The sequence below is a fragment of the Mercurialis annua genome, linkage group LG8, assembly GCF_937616625.2.
Source record: "Mercurialis annua linkage group LG8, ddMerAnnu1.2, whole genome shotgun sequence".
In the NCBI taxonomy this organism is placed as follows: domain Eukaryota; kingdom Viridiplantae; phylum Streptophyta; class Magnoliopsida; order Malpighiales; family Euphorbiaceae; genus Mercurialis; species Mercurialis annua.
Window position 1 is genome coordinate 7566536 of NC_065577.1, and position 21240 is coordinate 7587775.

Consider the following 21240-nt stretch of genomic DNA (forward strand, 5'->3'; position numbering starts at 1 on the left):
AAATAATAAATAAACTGGTTTATGAAATTAATTTTGCATTTAATTCTTTCATTAATAATTGACTTAGATGAAAGTGTATATAGATAATGAGAATCGTGCGTGCATCGGTGCAAGATAACAAGTTTTGCTCGTCACGTTGCATATATAGCACATAACAAAGACATTCTCTAGATTAAGCTCTTCACGTTCATTTTAGTGCCAAACTGGCCATTAATTCACATTATCTTCTAAGTTTTAAGTATAAAAGGCCATGGAAATATTTGCTTATCACATCACTAATTTCTCTCTTCTTTCTTCTCCTTCGATCTTTGCCAGCTGATCAGCCATGGCGATCACAAATTTCTTGTTTTCGTCCTCTATCCTCCTTTTCGCATTGCTAGCTATTGCTTCGGCTAGCGATTATGGCTATGTCGTCCCCAAGCCGGACAATAGTTATAGCTCCGCTCCCAAACCAGACATTGTCAAACCCGACAACTATTATGCCCCTAAACCAAAACCTGATATTGTCAAACCCGAAAATGTTTACAGTCCAGAACCAAAACCTGCTTATGTCAAACCCGAAAAAATATACAATTCTGAGCCAAAACCTGCTTATGTCAAACCCGAAAAAGTCTACAATCCTGAACCAAAACCTGCTTATGTCAAACCCGAAAATGTTTACAATCCAGAACCAAAACTTGATTATGTCAAACCCGAAAAAATATACAATTCTGAACCAAAACCTACTTATGTCAAACCCGAAAATGTTTACAGTCCTGAGCCAAAACCTGATTATGTCAAGCCTGATAATGTCTACAATCCTGCACCAAAACCCGATATTGTCAAACCCGAAAAGGTCTATACCCCCGAACCAAAACCTGCTTATGTCAAACCCGAAAGTGTCTACACTCCCGAACCAAAACCTGCTTATGTCAAACCTGAAAATGTCTACACTCCCGAACCAAAACCTGCTTATGTCAAACCTGAAAATGTCTACAGTCCTGAATCAAAACCTGCTGATGTCAAACCCGAAAATGTCTACAGTCCTGAATCAAAACCTGCTGATGTCAAACCCAAAAATGTCTACAATGTTGAAGCAAAACCTACTGACGTTACACCTGAAAATGTTTACACTCCCGAACCCAAACCTGCTTATGTCAAACCTGAAAATGTTTATAGTCCTGAATCAAAACCTACTGATGTTAAACCCAAAAAAGTCTACAGTCCTGAAGCAAAATATCCTGATGTTAAACCTGAAATTGTCTACACTCCCGAACCAAAACCTACTTATGTCAAACCTGAAAATGTCTATAGTCCTGAATCAAAACCTGCCGATGTCAAACCCAAAAATGTTTACAGTCCTGAAGCAAAACCCACTGACATTAAACCTGAAAATGTCTACGCTCCCGAACCTAAACCTACTTATGTCAAACCTGAAAATGTCTATACTCCTGAACCAAAACCTGCTTATGTCAAACCCGAAAATGTTTACAATCCTGAACCAAAACCTAATGCAGAGCCTAAACTAGACTATAGCTATATCCCAAAATCTGAATTAGATGTTGTTAAACGTGATGTTACTATTTCTAAACCAAAGCCAGAATATGTCAATCCCAATGAAGAGTATAGCCCAAAGTCTGAATCAGACATTAAAAAACCTGATGTCACCAATACTAAACCCGACTCAGATTATGTCAAATCTGATGAAAAATATAGTCCAAAATCTGAAGTTGAACCTGATACTGTTTATCCCAAATCAAAACCAGAAGAATATAACCCAATACCAAAATCTGATACCAAAAACCCTGACACGACTTATTCTGATAACCCAACTTCAGAATATGAAAAACCTGTTGAAAGCCTGAAGCCTAAATCGTACACTTCTGAAAGCACCTATCCTAAATCAAAACCAGAAGATGTCAAATCTGAAGAATATGGTCCAGATGAATATGGTCCAGAAGAGAAATCAGAAAGCGTAAAACCCGATGTTCAATACCCTGAGTCAAAGCCAAAAACTGTTAAACCTGAAGAAGATAGTCCCGAAGAGAAATCGGAAAGCGTGAAACCCGATACCGAATATTCTGAAGAAAAACCTGAAATTGGAAAATTAAATTACGGTGATCTTCCAAAACCTGATCTTAAGAAACCCGACTATGGATACAGCCCAAAGTTGGAAAATCCTCTACAAATTGGCATTGAAGGTCTTGTTATGTGCAAATCGGGGTCTACTTATCTTCCTATAGCAGGTAATATCTACACTCCATCAATCTTTCTTTTATTCATAGGACGATATCATAGTTTGTGTGGGGAAAATTTACTAAAAAGATACTCAAAATTGACTCGATATTTTTTTTTTGGCAAATTGACTCGATATTGATTGAGTCGTGTTCGAGTTTGACCTACTTTAATCAATTAACAAGTCGAGTTCGAATTCGATTTACTTGAGTCGATTGCCAAGTTGAGTTTAAACGTCAATATACTCGGTTTTCGACTCTAATTGAGTTTTAATTCATTAATTTTGCATCTTTTAAAATTATACTTTTTTTATAACAGAATCTTTATTTTTATCCTAAAATCTAATCTAGTCGAACTCAATTCTCAGCTATTCTATGAACTCGAATTTAATCACCTGAAATAAATTTCGATTGAATGCAAATCGAGTCAAACTTAAATTTTAACATTATTTTGACTCGATTCACCTCTATGAATTATTAAATTTCAAACTCAAAACCTCGATAATATTTTTTAGAAATTAACATTACACATTCCATCAATCTTTAACATATTAGTTTCAAACTGAAGTAGATTAAACCAAAACTTATTTAGCTTTCGACTCATATATGGTAATAACAAAATGCAGGTGCCATTGCAAGAATAACATGTTCAGTCATAGACGAGAGTGGGTACAAGACAACACCATTTTCATGCATGACCGATCCAACTGATGCAAAGGGTTATTTTTTCAAGGGACTGTATAATAATTTGAAGCTAGAAGACTGCACTGTCAAACTTGAAAAATCTCCATTAAAATATTGCAATATTGCTACAGATGTCAATAAGGGAATTTCTGGTGCTCTTCTTTCTTCTTACCGCATTCTTTCAGAGAAGAAAATGAAATTATATTATGTTGGTCCTTTCTTCTACACCTCTGAAACTAAACCAACCCCTGCTACTGGTTATTAGGGTTTGTTTTGTATTTTTCTTTCTTTTTTGATTTGATTCTAATTGTTTTGTTTGTCTGTTTTATTCATTTTCATCTTATTGAGTCATTTATTAATTAATGAATTGATATTAAATGAAAATCTTATTTATTTTAATCTTATTTAAATATTTCTTACATCTCACAGATATTACACGTGTTGGGAATTTATCTCTTACTGATAGTAAACTAATTAAGGGTTTATTTTTATTTTTTTTATAATAATTAAGGGTTTATTGAAAGTAAACTAAATGTAATTGGAAGTAAATAAATATAATTATTCTACCTAAATATTAGCTAATTTAAACACTTCCACTACAATTAAAATACTCATCTACTCATTTTCAAAAAAAAAAAAAAAATACTCATCTACTTTATTGGAGTATAATTTTATACCATATCTATCAACTACAAACTCTTAAATAATTAAAAATTTCCATAAATTATTCCTTAATAACTTAAAGAATTTATAACTTGAAAGAGATTGACAATAAGAGTTGTTCAATGCAATTTATTTCGCTGTGAAACGTATTCAAAATTTAAATAAATTCATAAAAAGCAGTTTTCTGGAATTTTGTACTGTTATTTCAAAACTAAAAAGAAAAACATGCAAAATTCTATGAAATTTTCTAACCGAGAAATTTTTTCGTAGAATCTTTTAGAAATTTCTCTAGCCTTAAACTAGAAAGAAATATTCAAGAGAATTGATATATTCTAATAATAACGGTTTTTTATCGCCTCATTATTAGATTATCATATGCTTTCATGTTAAATGAGATCTTCATTTTCTCGCTAATCAAACTATTATCATGAACAAATTATTATAGTTTACTAGTACACAAAAAATCTCTTATATATGCCAAATCAGTTTTACTTTTATTAACTCTGATATGGTTTTCTCTTCAATATCAAATACACCAATACAATACATTATTGTCTAATCAATTTGGACAATCCGTGTCTGTCTTGACTAGATTTCTGTGTTCTCCAATTCATTACTGAAGTTCTAAAGATGATTTGATCCTTTTTGTTCATATATTTAAGCATTCTTTTTGAATTTCACAAATAATTTTCATAAACTTGTTTTTTTCTTTTCTATTTTTGCTTAAAATTCTGTTTATAAAATTCTGTTTTCATTGATTGTCAAAAAAATTCTTCATTATCATTTTAAATGATCCTATGTTTCTCAATCCCTGGATATTTACATTCATTTTTTCTTTACATTAATATAAAAATCTCCCAATCATTTCTTTTCAATTCTAAAATTATTTTTCCGTTATTTTTAAAACAATAATTAAACTTCAGTTGTTTTAACTTAGATTATCAAATTTTGTATAAAGATAAATTTGGGTGATTGTGATAAATTTTGTATAAAGATAAATTTGGCGTGATTATATATCATCTCTCCCTCTTCTTTAAACAGCAAGCAAATCCCTTCTCCGTTAAGGGATAACCTTTATGACAGCAACAAGATTCTTTCGACAGGAAAGAATACCCCTTTAGCCATCTCTGACTTAAACCCAAACAGCTCCGCTGTTCCAGATTCTTTACAGATAGTCAGCAGTATTACTCCTTCTGAGACCCCCACTCCTACTCCAAATTCTATTTGGATCACCTCTCGCAAGAAAACTTCAGGAAGACCTTTTAAAAAGGTAGATATCATGGGTATATTGAATCCCTGTCAAACTCGATTATTGGTACTGACAATGATATCTCAGACACCAATTTTCAGTGCATGAATAATGTTTTTTTAAAGTCGCAGCAGCAGGGAACAGTAAACGAACCTGATGAGGCAACTTTAACTTGGAATGTAGGGAAGGAAATCGAGTTATTTTCTGAAACAGGAAAAGACTCTATCATTAAGCAGTTAGCTGCTAACATCACAATGAGGAATGAGAATGTCTCGAGCTGAATTTCTTGTTCTTTTCCAAGGTTTTATTGTTGATTATATGTCGTTTCCTTTTAAGTTTATATCCTGGAATTGTAGAGGGGGTATTCTGAGCTCCCGTAAACAATCCGACATCCGCAACTTGGTGTCAAAACATAATATTACTGTCCTGGGTTTAGTAGAAACGAAGAAAGAAGTGATTAATGAATTCCTTGTCCGCAAACTATGGCCGAATTCAGATTGTAATTTTTCTTTCATCCCCTCGTTGGGATCATCAGGAGGACTTCTTTTGATTTGGAACTCTTCCTTGTTGACTATTACCTCCTTATCTCAAGGTAACCGCTGGTTATGCATGGATTTTTTATGGTTTGGATCCCCTATAAGACATGTTCTGATTTACGCAAGCAATTTGTCCGAAGAGCGTATTATTTTTTGGGAAGAACTTAAACCTTTATTGTTGTTTCAAGGGTTGATTATTTTCAGTGGAGATTTCAATGAGATTACCAACCCGTCAGAGAGGTCTAATTGTTCAGGTTACTCTCCGTCAATGCTTGCTTTTAATGACTTTATTAATGACTCTGAATTGTTGGATGTGCCTCTCCAAGGTCGTTCATTCACTTGGTACAACTCGATTTCAAGATCGCGGATTGATAGATGCCTAATTTCAAGTAATTCAGCAACTATTTGGCCTTTCTTATCTATCTCAGCTTTGGCAAGATTACACTCAGACCACACTCCTATTCTTTTTCAGTCAGCTAACGACATCGACTGGGGTCCGAAGCCGTTTCGTTCTCTTGACGCTTGGTGGGAACATGTTGATTTTGAAAGCTTTATTACTACTTCCTGGCACTCTTTCTCAGGCCCTGGAATCAACTACTCCCTAGTTCAAAAGCTTAGAAAGTTACGGCAGCTGATTAGAAACTGGAATGCAGACATTTTCGGCAATCAAAATAAACGTATTTCTCAGTTATCTGATGCTATTGACACTCTGGAAACAGCAAATGATACTAGAGAGTTAACCTTGGCGGAGGTTGATCAATTGGATACTTGGAAAAGAGATCTTTGGCAAGCTGAAAAACGATTAGACTCAATTTGGGCTCAGAAATCTCGCTTAAATTGGTATATGAAGGGGGAAAGAAACACTAGATTTTATCATAGTGTGTCTTCAGTCCATTTTAGAAATAATCGTATAGCTGAAATTCAGTCCAACAATGATACGTTTACTGAGCCAGAAGACATTAAACGTAACATTAGAGGATTTTTCTCAACACTTTACACTAAGCAGCAAACCTGCTGCTACGACCTATCCAATCTTGAATTCAGCTATGTAACTTCGCAACAATCAGATCATCTTATCAGACCTTTCACAGAGGAAGAAATATACGGCGCACTTTCTGCTTGTGGTCCTTCAAAAGCACCGGGGCCCGATGGTTTCAATTTCTTTTTTTATCGTAAAGCTTGGGCTCATCTTAAGTCAGACATTACGGCAGTGTTCAACTCTTTCCACAGCTCCTCATATTTACCTCAAGGGATCAATACGTCTTTCGTCGTTCTAATTCTGAAAGTGCCAGGATCATCTAATTTGAAGGACTATCGCCCTATAAGTCTCGTTAACGGTATTTACAAGCTCTTATCAAAGACTCTCTCACTTCGTTTAGCTCCTATTTTGCCTAAGCTTATTTCTGAAAATCAAAATGCTTTTATCAAAGGTCGAAGCATTTTAGAATGTTCTTTTATTGCTAATGAGATTCTTCATTTGGCTAATAGAAGGAAAGAGAAATTATTGATATTAAAATTGGACTTCCATAAAGCTTTCGATTCGATTGATTGGGATTATTTGGTTGGTGTTTTACGCTGTATGCATTTCCCTTCTATTTGGAATGATTGGATTCTTAGCTGTCTTACTTCGGGTTCTAGCTCAGTTCTGGTAAATGGAAGCCCGACGGAACCGTTTCCGCTTCAAAGAGGAGTACGGCAAGGAGACCCAATATCGCCTTTTCTATTTGTCCTGGCTTTAGAAGGTCTTCATAGCATCATCAAGAAAGCTATCTCTTTAAGGCTGATTGAAGGGTACAGTTATGATTCCAATTTGCCTGCCATCTCGCAACTTCAGTTTGCGGACGATACATTGCTTGTTTTGCCGTTTTCTGAGGACAATATCAGGAATATGACACGAATTCTTCGATGTTTTGAGATCGTATCTGGGCTGCGTATTAATTTCCATAAAAGTTCTCTTTTTGGAATTAATGTCAACAACCATGATCTTCAATGGGCAGCAGCAATTGTGGGCTGTAAAACAGGTACCTTTCCTTCCAAATACCTTGGCCTTCCTTTAGTAAGAAGATCGATTAACTCGGGTTCTTGGAATCCTATCATTTCTCGATTCAATCAAAAGCTCTCTCTCTGGAAAGGATCACTTCTATCTCCTGCAGGAAGATTAATTATGATCAAATCTGTCATGCAGAGCTTACCTGTTTATTACATGTCTTTGTTTAAAATGCCTGTGTCTATCGAAAATAAACTTGAGAGTTACATGAAACGGTTCTTATGGAAAGGTGATTCTACATCGAGAGCTCTTTGTAAAGTTTCATGGGAAACTATCTGTTCTGATTTTAAAGATGGTGGCTTAGGCATGTATAAGCTTCGCATTCGTAATCAGAGTTTACTGTACAAATGGGTTTGGAAATTGCAATTTCAAAACTCGGATTCCTTGTGGTCGAGGATTATGTTCGCAGGCTCTAATGTGTATAATTGGAACTCTTTAACTTCCAACGATGCATCTCAGCTTTCATATGTTTGGAAGGGTATTCGGAGAAGCTGCTGTACCGACTCTTCGCAATGGTCGCTGTTCTTGTCGAATATTAAGTTTAAGGTAAATAATGGCCTCTCAATCTCGTTTTGGTCTGATCGCTGGGTTGATAATGGTATTATGAAGGATCTTTTCCCTCGCCTCTTTAATCTGTCAAGACAAAAAGAAGCTTCTATCTCTGATATATTTAATAGTGAATGGAGTTGGCGTCGCAGGTTACGATTGAATGAAAAAAGAGAGCTCGATTCTATGCTCTCTCACCTGCGTTTGATTATTTTATCTCCAGAACAAGATTTGGTTTGCTGGATTAAACATGGAGGTGTGTATTCAGCTGGAAGTTTTTGCAAATTAACTAGGACTACTAATTTGCAACTTCCATTATCTGCTACAATAAATAACAGATCGGTTCCTTCACCTGTCACGTCTTCATTCTGCACAGCCTAGTCCTCCTTCTCTCCTCCAAGGATTCGTTTCTTTATCTGGTTAGCATTACATGATTGTGTCTCCTCTTTGATCTATCTTAATCACATGAACATCGTCTCAGATGCAAACAGACTTTGCTCGCTGTGTAAGGAACCGGAAACTCAGAATCATATCCTTATGCATTGTTCCTTTGCCTCATCAGTTTGGAATAATATTTTGAGGAAGATTGGTATTTCATCTGTTATGCCAAATAAGATTGATGAATTCCTTCTCCAATGGAACTCTCTCATTCCTAGATGTTCGAGTCCAAAACTTTGGCATTCAATTTGGGACATTACCATTTGGGAGTTATGGAAAAGCAGAAACCGAAGAATTTTAGATCAAAAATCAACAGGCATTGAAGATCTAGTGTTTAGAAACTTCATCTCAGCTTGTTTTTACTTTAGTTGTAATGTAACTAGCTTCCCATACTCGGGAATGGATTTCTTTAGGAATCCGGATTGTATTCTTTTCCACTGATTGTTTTTCCTCTCTCGAGTCGTAGCCTCTAGTGTGCCTCGTGTCACTTTTGTGCGAAAACTCTTGTAGTTGGGAGCGTTTGCCACTCCTCGTGGCCTTTTATTAAATTTTAAATTCATCAAAAAAAATATATCATTTCTTGGCACTTTCTCTTTAAAGCATCTTAAATGGTCTTCTTTATTTTAAAGTGTAGTTTAAAATAAATTAAAAGTAAAAATGTTTAATACTTCTTAAAATAAATAATTAAAAAAATGAAAAAAATAATATTTTGTAATTTTTTTATAAAAGAAATAGAAATTTGTTTTAACCGTTTAAACTTAGAGAATTAAATTATATTTTTTTTTCAAAATAAAAAATTCATCAAAATATTAATTTATATTTTATTTTTTAATAAAGAGAATTTATAAAGAGTCCACAATAGATGCGTTTAAAGAGTGAAGTTTATATATTTGGCAATATTTTAAGTTTGGATGGAATATGAAGTTATTCAACACTGTGGGACATCAAAACGGTCATCTTTCTCATTTACACAGATAAGTACTTTTTTATTCTTTTTCTATTCAATTTTAATTATAAGTTGATGATTAATATTTGTGTAGTATTGGTTTTATGATAATCGAATTTCTTTTTTTAGAACTTTTGTGCATATTGATTATATTGAGTAACTTTGTCCTTTTAAATCTGCTACATAGCAAGCATTAAACAAAATAAGTTTAATGGCATATCTATTTTTAAGGTTAAAACTTTTGGGTTAGATTCGGTTTTTATTGTAGAGCCATTTTCAATTTGCCCTAAAAACCAAATTTAAAACTTCCAGTCAGCAATTTCATTTAATACAAATAAACTTAATTAAAATATATATTTATCTCTTCTTTTAAAAAATAAAATAAACCTGTCGTAGCGTACTTTTCATCAACTATATTATTCAAGTACATTATTTCAATTTTTTATTAATCCTTTATCTAAAATTAATTAATATTTTCATCAACTTTTCAATATTTTAAATAAATATTGAGATATTTGATTGTTTAGTAATGTTTCCATATTCAATTTATCTAGTATGGCGGTGATATACAAAATCTAATTTCTATGGCCGTTTCTATAGTTACTTTGTGTTTATTTATTTTATCTACTTCACTATTGGATGAATGTCATTACTATTCATTTAATAGTGATAAGTGGATAAAATAACATTTATTAAAAAAAAAAAGTAGCTATAGACCTATTTTAATGGCAAATTATTTGTTTTATTATTTTTTGCTTCGATTTGGTTTTTTCAATTGTGGCATAGGCACGATGGTTTCTTAGCGGTGGATGCACTAGGACTACAACAACAATGGAGGAGTTGTTGTTTCAGACATCATCGTCAAGAATACTGGAGTAGTTTTAGTTGATATCTTTGATCTAGTTTTTCGATTTCCGAAAATTAGATTTTAATTGGGTGGCCCATTTGGTGGCTAAAAAGCCCTTGTGGATGACTGCTTTGCAGTTCTCATCATTTTACCTTGAAATGACTTACTCATTAGTGTTGAGGAGTTATTTCCTATTTGTATATATATCTTTCTTCATTTTAATGAAGTTCAATCTTTGACAAAAAAAAGAGATCGACAATAATATTAAATCTTCAAAAGTATGCGATGTGATTATTTTTAAAAGGTGGATATCGCTGTAATTAAAATTTAAAAATAATTTATTAATTAATGACCATAAATTATTTAATAGTAATCAATTAGTAATAAAGTATTAACATGAACATTTAATAGATGCAACAAATTCAAAATATAATAATTAATGGTTTAAAAGTGAAGTCACCCATGTGTATTATTATTACATAATTATTTTTATTTTTGTTCAAAAACCGCCTTTTTTAATTAATAATAAAAATATATATTATGACTTTTTTCTTTACAATAAGAATAAATATTAGTACAATTTTTTATACATGTTATGTAATTTTTAAATTATTCTTTATTTTGTAATAAATAATAAATTAATAAAATTTAAATTAACGAATCATATTAGGAGAGTAATAAAAACATAAAAAAACCAATTACTTTATATTATTTTTTAAATTTTATAATACATTTTTTTTGAATAAAAGAGATTTCAATAAATCAATGAAAAGCAGTTACAGAAGTAAGATACTCAGGGAAGTGACAGAACCACTCCTGATGACCTGAAATGGAACGAGCATTTTGCGCTAATATATGCGCTGCTTGATTCGCAGATCGCCTCACAAAAGAAAAAATAACATTATATAACTGCTTTTCTAAATCCAAACAATCTTCTACAAGCAACTCCGGATCCACCAAGCTCGGATTACGAATTTCTAACACAGCTTACATAGCATCCGACTCCACCACGATCTTGTCCTGATCTCTAAGCCAACCTTTGCATTTTCTAAGTTAGGAGGAGTAGCAGTATGCACGTAACCATTAACTGGATCAACTAGCTATGGAGAAGACCAAATACTAGCTTTTTTACCATTTCGGATGCGAAGTCTTGCACCCTTTCTCATTCCCTCTTGAGCCTCAAAATACTCCTCCATACATAATTCGGATTGCGCCCCAACTCAGCCTCCAAAGAAGAGTTTGGAAAATATTTAACTTTGAGGACTTTCAACATTATATTATCTTCGACACTAACAAGTCTCCATACTTGTCTTGCGAGCATAGCCACATTAAATTCCTTAATTTTTTTGAACCCCATCCCACCATACTTTTTTGGAATACATAATTTCTTCCACGGAGCCCAATTAATTCCTTTTTTCGCAATTTGGTCTCGCCTCCACCAAAACAAATTCATCATCCGCTCAAGCTCGTCACAAAGCCGTTGAGGAATTAGGAAGACGTTCATGACATAGTTGGGCATAGACTGGGTAACAGTCTTGATAAAAATCTCTTTACCCCCTCGAGAAAAAAAATTTGAGTTCCAATTTTTGATTTTATTCCACACACGATCCTTAATAAAACCAAAAATTTCACGCCTGTTTTTGCCCACAAGAGACGGCAGCCCAAGATAATTGCCTTGGCCATCAGGGTTGTTCACATTAAGAACACTGCTAATATCAATCCTATCTGCTGCAAACACATTACTGCTGAATTGAATTTTAGATTTCTGAAAATTAACCTCTTGGCCAGACAAATTTTCATACCGATCCAACACCCTTTTGACTTCCTCCATTTCTGACATAGAAGCTCTGAAGAACAAAAAGCAGTCATCAGCGAAAAACAAGTGACTAACCGACGGAGCACCCCTACAAATCTCAACACCGTGAATACTGCCCCTCCTTTCTGCCTGAACTAGCAACGAGCTCAGGCCTTCCGCACAAATTATAAACAAATAGGGCGATAAAAGATCTCCTTGCCTCAAACCCCGACTCAGAATGATAGGATCCATCTCTGTAAAACCACCAACGCAAGTGTATTTGACTGTAGTAATACAAGTCAAGATCAACTCAGTAAAGCGGCTATTAAAACCCAACCCTTCCATCATATGTTTAACAAAACTCCCCTGAATCCTATCAAACGCCTTGCTCATGTCAATTTTCAGGGCCGCTAAACCGAACTTCCCTCTCCGCTTACATCTCAGATAGTGACCAATCTTGTAGGCAATGATAAAGTTATCAATTATTAATCTATTTTCCACAAATGCGCTTTGATTCTCGGAAATCACGATAGGCATCAACACCTTCATCCTGTTTGCTAAAACTTTGGCAGAACTTTTATACAAAACATTGCATAAAGAAATGGGCCTCCAGTCAGACATCTCCTCAGGAGAGTTTTTCTTCGGGATCAAAGTAATCACATAACATTACTTGTACATAAAGTAAATGATATAATCATAATAAATTTAATTTATATAATAAATTCTAAATAAATGTTATTGACGTCAACTAATTTTAAAAATTATTAAACAAAAATATTAATTTGTTTGCAATGAAAATTTCAACTAATTTATCATTGATTTTAAATAAAACAAAATGATATAATTATTAATGAGTTTAATTAATATAATAAATTGAGCACGTAATGTGAAACTATAACCATTAAAATATATATAAATAAAACTAGTTTCATGAGCATCTCGTCGAGCTATTCCAACTCACGAGCTTTTTCATTTTCAGCTCAAATTTTGATTTTCTTTAGGGTTAATTTCATAAAAAATCACACCCTTTACACGAAATTTCATTTTAATCACGACCTTTAAAAGTTGCCATATAAAACCATAACCTTTCATTTTTTTTTTGGCCTAATGCCTCAAAAAACCTCGACCTTTTAGCCCCGTTTCAATCCTACCGTGATGTTGAAAACTGGTCAATTTTACCCTATTTTGCATTTTAGTGTTTCAATTGTACTCTGAAATATTAAATTGACGTTTTTTTCGTTTAAAAAAAAATTAAAAAACATTGTCCATGTCTAGCATATATTAATTGTATATGTTGAAAATTTATTTAAATTTAATTAAATTAATTAAAAATTTAAATTAGTTTTAATTTGATTATGTTTTTTAGTTAGTTTTTAAAAATAAAAGATTTATTTGTACTTTTTTCAATGGAAATAAATTTAATTTTATCTTTAAAATTAGTTAATTAAATGATTTCATCATTTAAACAAAAAAATTATGAAAAATTAAAAAATTTGAGTACAATTGAAACGAGAAAATGCAAAATAGAGTAAAATTGACCGGTTTTCAACGTCAGGGTGTGAATTGAAACGGGGCTAAAAGGTCGGGGGGTTTTGAGGTATTAGGCCTTTTTCTTAAATCTATCATTTTAATGTATTATTTTTTACTAAATTCTTCATTAAACCATTAATTTAAGATGCAAATTATAAATCAACTCCAAATATTATTATCTTTCGGTTAGAGTACGTAGGATTAATAATTTTTCGTCAGAAAAAATACACCGAATTTCACTTTGATGATAGATTTAAAATGCCAACTTTTTAAAATTATGATTGAAATAAAACTTTTTATAAAGGTCGTGATTTTTAATAGAATTAATCCTTTTCTTTATTAGTTTTCACTCTGATGAAGTGTAATCGGCTTATTTATATTTTTAGTCTAATTTTATTGATTGATAGCGAGACAAATTATACGCTAATGGATGTAAATCTAGTTGAAATATTCAAACACATTCTCTAATTTTTTAACTCTAAAATTTTACTAAAATAATGTTTAATTAATAGAAATTTATCATATATAACTTAAGTCTTAAATTACAATTTGAATTCTATCAGATTTTATAAATTTAAAGAATATATAAAAAGAGAATCGTGCATCAGTGCCAATATTAAGAGGTTTGCTAGTCACGTTGCATTTATAAGACATGGCAAAGACATTCTCTAGATAAAGCTCTCCACGTTCATTTTAATGACAAACTGGCCATTAATTGACCACTTTCTTCTAAGTTGCAACTATAAAAAGCCATGAAAATAGTAGTTCATCGCATCACTCACCCATAATCTCTTCTTCTCCATTGGAGCTTTGCCATAGCAGCCATGGCAGTCACCCATTTCTTCTTTTGTTCCTCTATCCTCCTTTTATCATTGCTAGCTATTGCTTCTGCCAGGGACTACGGCTATGTCGCCCCCAAGCCGGATAATAGTTATAGCTCAGTTCCCAAACCCGAAAATATCTATAATTCTATACCAAAAACTGATATTGCAAAACCCGAAAAAGTCTACGGTCCTGAACCGAAATCTGTTGATGTCAAACCCGAAAATGACTATAGTTCTGAACCAAAATCTGACACCGAAAAACCTGAAAAGGTCTATAGTCCTGAATCAAAGCCCGCTGATGTCAAACCAGAAAATGTCTACACTCCCGAATCTAAACCTGCTGATGTCAAACCTGAAAATGCCTATACTCCCGAACCTAAACCTGCTTATGTCAAACCTGAACCTGTTTACACTCCCGAATCAAAACCCGCCGATGTCAAACCAGAAACTGTCTACACTCCTGAACCAAAACCTGCTGATGTCTACGCGCCAGTACCAAAACCTGATACTGTGAAATCCAAAAATGTCTACACTCCTGAACAAAAACCTGCTTATGTCAAACCCGAAGATGTGTATACCCCTGTACCAAAACCTACTTATGTGAAACCCGAAAATGTCTACACTCCTGAACAAAAACCTGCTGATGTAAAACCCAAAAATGTTTACACTCCTGAACCAAAACCTGCCGATGTTAAACCCGAAAATGTCTACACTCCTGAACAAAAACCTGTAGATGTCAAACCTGTAGATGTCTACACTCCTGAACCAAAACTTGCCGATGTCAAACCGGAAAATGTTTACACTCCTACACCAAAATCTACCGATGTCAAACCCGAAAATGTCTACACTCCTGCACCAAAACATGCCGATGTCAAACCCGAAAATGTCTACACTCAAGAACCTAAACCCGTTGACGTGAAACCCGAAAATGCATACACTCCCGAACCTAAACCTGTTAATGTCAAACCCGAAAATACCTACACTCCTGAACCTAAACCTGCTTATGTCAAACCTGAAGCTGTCTACACTCCCGAACCAAAACCCGCCGATGTCAAACCTGAAACTGTCTACACTCCTGAACCGAAGCCTACTTATGTCAAACCCGAAAATGTCTATACTCCTGAATCAAAGCCTGCTGATGTGAAACCTGAAAATGTCTACACTCATGAATCTAAACCTGCTGATGTCAAACCTGAAAATACATATAAGCCCGAAACAAAACCTGCTTATGTCAAACCTGAGAAAACCTACACTCCTGAACCAAAGCCTGCTTATGTCAAACCCGATGAAAAATATACTCCAAAATCTGAAGTTGAACCCGATACTGTCTATCCCAAATCAAAACCACAAGAATATAGCCCAAAACCTAAATCAGATACCACAAAACCCGACGTGACTTATCCTAATAAACCAAATTCAGATTATGAAAAACCTGAAGAAAGCCCAAAGCCTAAATCGTATACTTCTGAAACCACCTATCCTAAATCAAAGCCTGAAGAATATAGTCCAGAAGACAAATCAGAAACTGTAAAACCCGATACTAAGTACTATGAAGCAAAACCTGAAGAACCAAAGTTGACTATTCCTAAACCAGAAACTGACAAATTAAATTATGGTTATCTTCCAAAACCTGATCTTAAGAAACTTGATTATGGATATGTCCCAAAACCTAAAATAGATACTGTCAAACCAAGCTATGGATACAGTCCAAAGATGGAAAATCCTCTCCGAATTGGCATAGAAGGTCTTGTCATGTGCAAATCGGGTTCTACTTACCTTCCTCTTGCAGGTAATATCTACATTCCGTCAATGTTTTTTTTTTTAATTCGTCGAGGTACAATCTACCGGGTGAGCAAAATAGCTCATATGCTTACATTCACTAAGGGATGTAACCGAGTCGGGTCAACTTAAAAAACTACTCAAAATTTCCTCGCAAAATACTGAAAATCGACTCAATATTTATCGAGTTAGTTCGACCCACTTGAGTCAATTAGCGAGTCGAGTTCGAATTCGATCTATACTCGAGTTTGAACATCAACATACTCAACCTCTCGAGTCTAACCGACTTTTACTCAATTGTTCTTTTATCCTTTATAATTATACATATTTATAGTTATACTTTTATTTTTTAAACTAAAATAGATTTTTATGATATATATAATCGAGTCAAACACAATTATCAATTATTTTACTAATTCAAATTCGTTCTCCAGAAATAAAACTCGATCGGTTGAGATCAATTTAAATTTTTCAATTTTTAAATTTTAGAATCGAGTAGAACTTGAATTTAAGTTTCATATTATGCAGGTGCTGTGGCAAGAATAACATGTTCAGTCATAGACGAGAGTGGGTACAAGACGACACCGTTTTCATGCTTGACCGGTCCTACTGATGCAAAGGGTTATTTCTTCAAAGGATTGTATAATAATTTGAAGGTAGAAGACTGCACTGTCAAACTTGAAAAATCTCCATTAAAATCTTGCAGTTTTGCTACAGATGTTAACAAAGGAATTTCTGGTGCTCCTTTTTCTTCTTACCGCATCCTTTCCGAGAAGAAAATGAAATTATATTATGTTGGTCCTTTTTTCTACACTTGTGAGACTAAACCAACCCCTACTACTGGTTATTAGGGTTTGTTTTTTCATTGAATTTTGTTTTGTTTTAGAGTTTTTGGAATCGAAATTGATTTGATTCTAATTGCTTTGTTTATTTTATTTTTAATAATTCTTTGTTTGTTGTTGGTTGTTCTTCTGTTGAATTATTTTCATTTGTAATTTCATTCATTAAGAGATCTGTAATTTTGATCTGATATAAACATGTGTATTCTTTTATGATATTGCAACTTACAAGTCATCATTTCATAAATATATATGATAATGTTAATTTGCATTTCAACATGGGATGTTTATAAAAATAACTAAAACTTTCCAAAATCTAACTCAAAAACTTTAATTTGAAAACATTACTCCAGCACACGTCCACTACAAGAAATTGAATCTACAGAGGCGGTCAAATTTGGGTATAGGGGCGGTTTAAACCGCCCCTACAAACTGTAGAGGCGGTTTTCAAAAGCGTCTCAAAAGCGTTGCTGTTTTAGCTGTCGCTACAGAATAGTGGCGGTTTCAGCAAGTGCCGGGGTAAATACGAAAATAACGGCGATATGTAGGGGCGGTTATAACCGCCCCTACAAGGCAAAACAGTATTTCAAAGAGGAGTCAGTAGAGGTGGTTATAACCGCCCCTAAATCTAAAACAGAGCATTAGCCAGTGCTGTTACTATAATTTATATCCACCCCGATAAGCTAAAACAAATTGATTCTAGAGGCGGTTTTTAGACCTTTATGAACTACAACAAAACATGGGTCTTAAAAGTACATCACATTGTACTACTAAAATTTGATTACATCAAAATAAAAGTCACAGAATATGTATATAGAATTACAAAGCTTATAAGGCTAGTTATAACCATTGATACTCCAAGTGTACGAGTAAAATAAAACATAAACTGATAATTTGAATGAATACAATTTCTACTTCTTCATCTTCAATAACTGCAATATAACTGTTGATGCTTTGAGTGTATGAGCACAATATTGTTCTTTGCCTACTCCATGCTGTAAAACAAAAAAGAACAGCCATTGTAATCAAATTATTAACAAATAGAATGAAGCAAATTATTAATGCAATATTTAATAACAACATCCTAATAAACTAGCCATATATAAAATCAACTACAACTAAGCTTCGATAACTCAAGCAAGCTACATGAAATGAAATTTGTTTAAACATGATGTGGTATGGAAACAAAACAAACCTTGAACTAAATGAAATTCAGCAGAGCAAAGTTCAAAATTCAGAATAGAGTCTGCATGCAACAAAAAAGTTTTAATCTAAACAACTAGTAAACTAAATGCTTCTGAAACTTGGCGTTTTCATTTCCATGCTCAACAGCTCAATAGTAACTAGACATCATATTATAATAGAAAATGCACTTCATAAAACAAACCTGGCTCAATATCACAAAGGGCCTTCAATCTAGCATCTGCATTCTCTATCCATACGATGTGAACATTAGGATCTGCGATAATAACTAGTGATATTAGTTTTATTTGACCCAGATATGACTTATGGCAGAGAGGTGTTAACATTGTTAGTAGTGAAAACAGATCATAGTTTTTTCCAGACTCCTGCAATGAAATGTCACTTTTAGTTAACTGAACCATTCCAATGTACACCACATGAAAAGGCAGACTTAATTATATGATTTAAAATGATTTTCCAACTATCCAACTCGATATCAACTTATTCCATTAGATATAACGATGTGACAATGTCAAAATTATACATGAACAAATTAAGAAATTATATATAGTTGCAACTGCAATGGTAGTGAAATCAGTGAACGCATCAACAGAACTTGGAATCAGCTACCAGGACCTCAGAATAATTTTATTTCATACTAATTACTAAACAAATTAGAGGAGCACAACAACACTTAAGAGTCAAGACCAAATAGGTAAACTAAACACACAGACACATGTATAAGCAATTGTATACCTTTGTAAGATTAACCCTTTGTCACAAACACATTACATATATAATATCAGTATTATCAAGCAAATAAAACTATATGTATGTTGCTTACCATGTCAGAGGCATAACAAAAACTTTTAAGTTTGAGTTCCAGGTTTGTGGACTGTCAATGCTTCATCACTACAAAGACCAAAATACAAAAAGTAAATAGACAACTGAAGCACATGTATTTTCTTTACTATCTGAAGTTCGAATGAAGATAATATTAGAAAACACAAAGTTAGCCTTTAGCAAGAAAGGTATCTCACATGATTATCTTTCTAACAAGTGTGCAAGTATAATAATTGGAATAACTATGCATGAAAACAGGAAGAAATCCAGGAAAATGCTCAAGGACTTACCTTGAATCCCTTGTTTTTTTTGTTCACCTGGATACGAACGCAAACTACGATAAAAGAGACAATTCACGGGTTAGTATCACGATTATGACTTAAACAGGTATGTTTTCCCCTGAAAGACTACTACCTACTTACCAGCAAGTACTGATGTGGCTACACAAGAAAGTACTCCTGAAAAACAAAGAATTGATGAAAATGATTTGACAACAGCCATGTAAACCACATGTTAATTGGAAAAACAAGTTCAAAGAACATCAGATCTGGACACCATAAACGACGAGTAAACTCGCATAATATGGATGCCATATAATAGGATCTACCAAAATGATTTAGTAGTATCTATTAACTCTAGTGAGAGTGGTAAAAGAATTATGCAAGGCTTAAATCATTTTCTGGCGGTGAAAACTGGAGTCGAGGCATCTTATCAACTGGAACAAGATTAACTTGTTCAATTGGAAAGTTAGGTGCATGTGTTCCATTTGCATAAAGTATACAGTTTTATCGAATTCCCAACTGGAAGACTCTCCAAAAATTACCACACCACACAAATTAAAAAAAAAATATTCAACAAAGCAACACCACATAAAAATAACCTTGAAGAACTGAAGGTCGAGCCGCTAGCTCAAATGAGTAAAGTCAGCAACAATTATCTATGTTCACTAGAGTTGAGCATATGAATTATAATATCAGTCACATTTAATTTAGGCTCTACATTCGTTACTTTAAAGACATGTATCATTCATCAATCAATTTGCCTCCAAAGATAAACATTAGGAATTTAAGAAAATGACATATACAAATGAAAGCTAAGAACATCTCGACAGTAAGCTAACAAACCAAAAAGAAATAATAAAAAAAATAATTATTATCAATAATCTTTATTTCCTAAAGATTGCATGATACAGTCAATTCAACCACATTTTGGGACTACTGACCACAAGAATAAGAGATATCTATGAGCCATGGGAAGAGTGGAAATTGACCATTACCTGAAACTTCCACTCGCAGAAGAAATATCAAAAATCAATATGAGTGAGCATCAAACTCTGCAGACTACAACAATTCTTTCTTCAGAAAGCCAAACATACAAAAACAAATAGAATTTTTTTCATAAACTGCAACAGCAGCAGCAATATAAAGCCAAACAACAACATTCAAACTCAAATCCTGTAAAAATAATTGTAGATAATAACTTACATAAGAAAAACTACACAAATCTTGTAGGAAAGAGTCAATACCTGAACCGATATCAAAATTTTAGAGCTTATATCATCGTCTCTCATCTACATTCCGATCTTCGCACATTCAGAGAATCAATCTTCATTTTTTGCCACAATCGGCCAAGTAATTACAAAATCAAATCAATCTACCAAAACCTAAAACACAAAATCAAATCAATCTTCATTTTGAAATTGAAATTGAAATTGTAATGTAATTGTAATTTTACCTGTTCTTCATCTACATTCCGATCTTCATACATTCAGAGAAGAGGGAAAATGATGTTGTCTTTGAGTAAAGAGGAGTGGAAAAGTGAGGTTCTCTCACGATTGATTTCTGATTAGGGTAGAAAATAGTTTTCTACAATCTTTCTTTTTGGAAAGGTTCTAGAAGGCTAGAGGCTAGTATTTAATTACTCTACGCGTGTCATTTTACTCTCATATTGTTTAGCGACGAAATTAATAGCCCCCTCTATAAACCGTCATTATATTTTCAAAATAGGAAACCACCGGCGAATTTAGAAACCGCCTCTTCGATTTCGTTGGTAAAAGTCCTTTTTGGTGTAGTGGTCAGAATCTATTTTTTTACTCTTAGCCTTTGGTTTCCTACTCTAAATCCTGTTCCGGTATGTTTTGTTAGAAATAGTTTACAATGGTTTTTAAAACATAGTTTACAACCGTTACTAAAAAATAGTAAACCAATTTTTAAAAGGGTTAAAAACAGTTTCAAATACCCGCCATTGGCTCAATTGGTCACAAGTGTGGATAGTAAGCA

General features: G+C 33.4%; 2 protein-coding genes and 1 long non-coding RNA gene across 6 annotated transcripts; 2 read left to right on the forward strand and 1 right to left on the reverse strand.

Moving 5' to 3' along the window:
* The first annotated feature begins 286 nt into the window (after positions 1 to 286).
* LOC126661195 (extensin-2-like) lies at positions 287 to 3256 on the forward strand. The gene is made up of 2 exons (XM_056103895.1): positions 287 to 2225; positions 2840 to 3256. The coding sequence occupies exons 1-2, from the start codon at positions 326 to 328 to the stop codon at positions 3160 to 3162; spliced, it is 2223 nt and encodes a 740-aa protein (XP_055959870.1). The 5' UTR covers positions 287 to 325; the 3' UTR covers positions 3163 to 3256.
* An 11024-nt stretch (positions 3257 to 14280) lies between these two features.
* LOC126661196 (proline-rich extensin-like protein EPR1) lies at positions 14281 to 17152 on the forward strand. The gene is made up of 2 exons (XM_050355014.1): positions 14281 to 16107; positions 16626 to 17152. The coding sequence occupies exons 1-2, from the start codon at positions 14319 to 14321 to the stop codon at positions 16946 to 16948; spliced, it is 2112 nt and encodes a 703-aa protein (XP_050210971.1). The 5' UTR covers positions 14281 to 14318; the 3' UTR covers positions 16949 to 17152.
* Positions 17153 to 17676: 524 nt separating this feature from the next.
* On the reverse strand, positions 17677 to 21007 carry LOC126659672 (uncharacterized). 4 transcript variants are annotated; one of them, XR_007635047.2, is made up of 9 exons: positions 20696 to 21007; positions 20487 to 20624; positions 20238 to 20301; positions 19384 to 19419; positions 19252 to 19295; positions 18963 to 19030; positions 18324 to 18395; positions 18132 to 18182; positions 17677 to 17931 (listed from the first exon to the last, which is right to left on the reverse strand). It is a non-coding gene; the product is annotated as an uncharacterized LOC126659672 (long non-coding RNA). The 4 variants fall into 4 exon arrangements; XR_008789779.1 differs by lacking the exon at positions 18132 to 18182 and having other exon boundaries at positions 20238 to 20363; positions 20696 to 21002; XR_007635045.2 differs by lacking the exon at positions 18132 to 18182 and having other exon boundaries at positions 20696 to 20996.
* Positions 21008 to 21240: the final 233 nt, after the last annotated feature.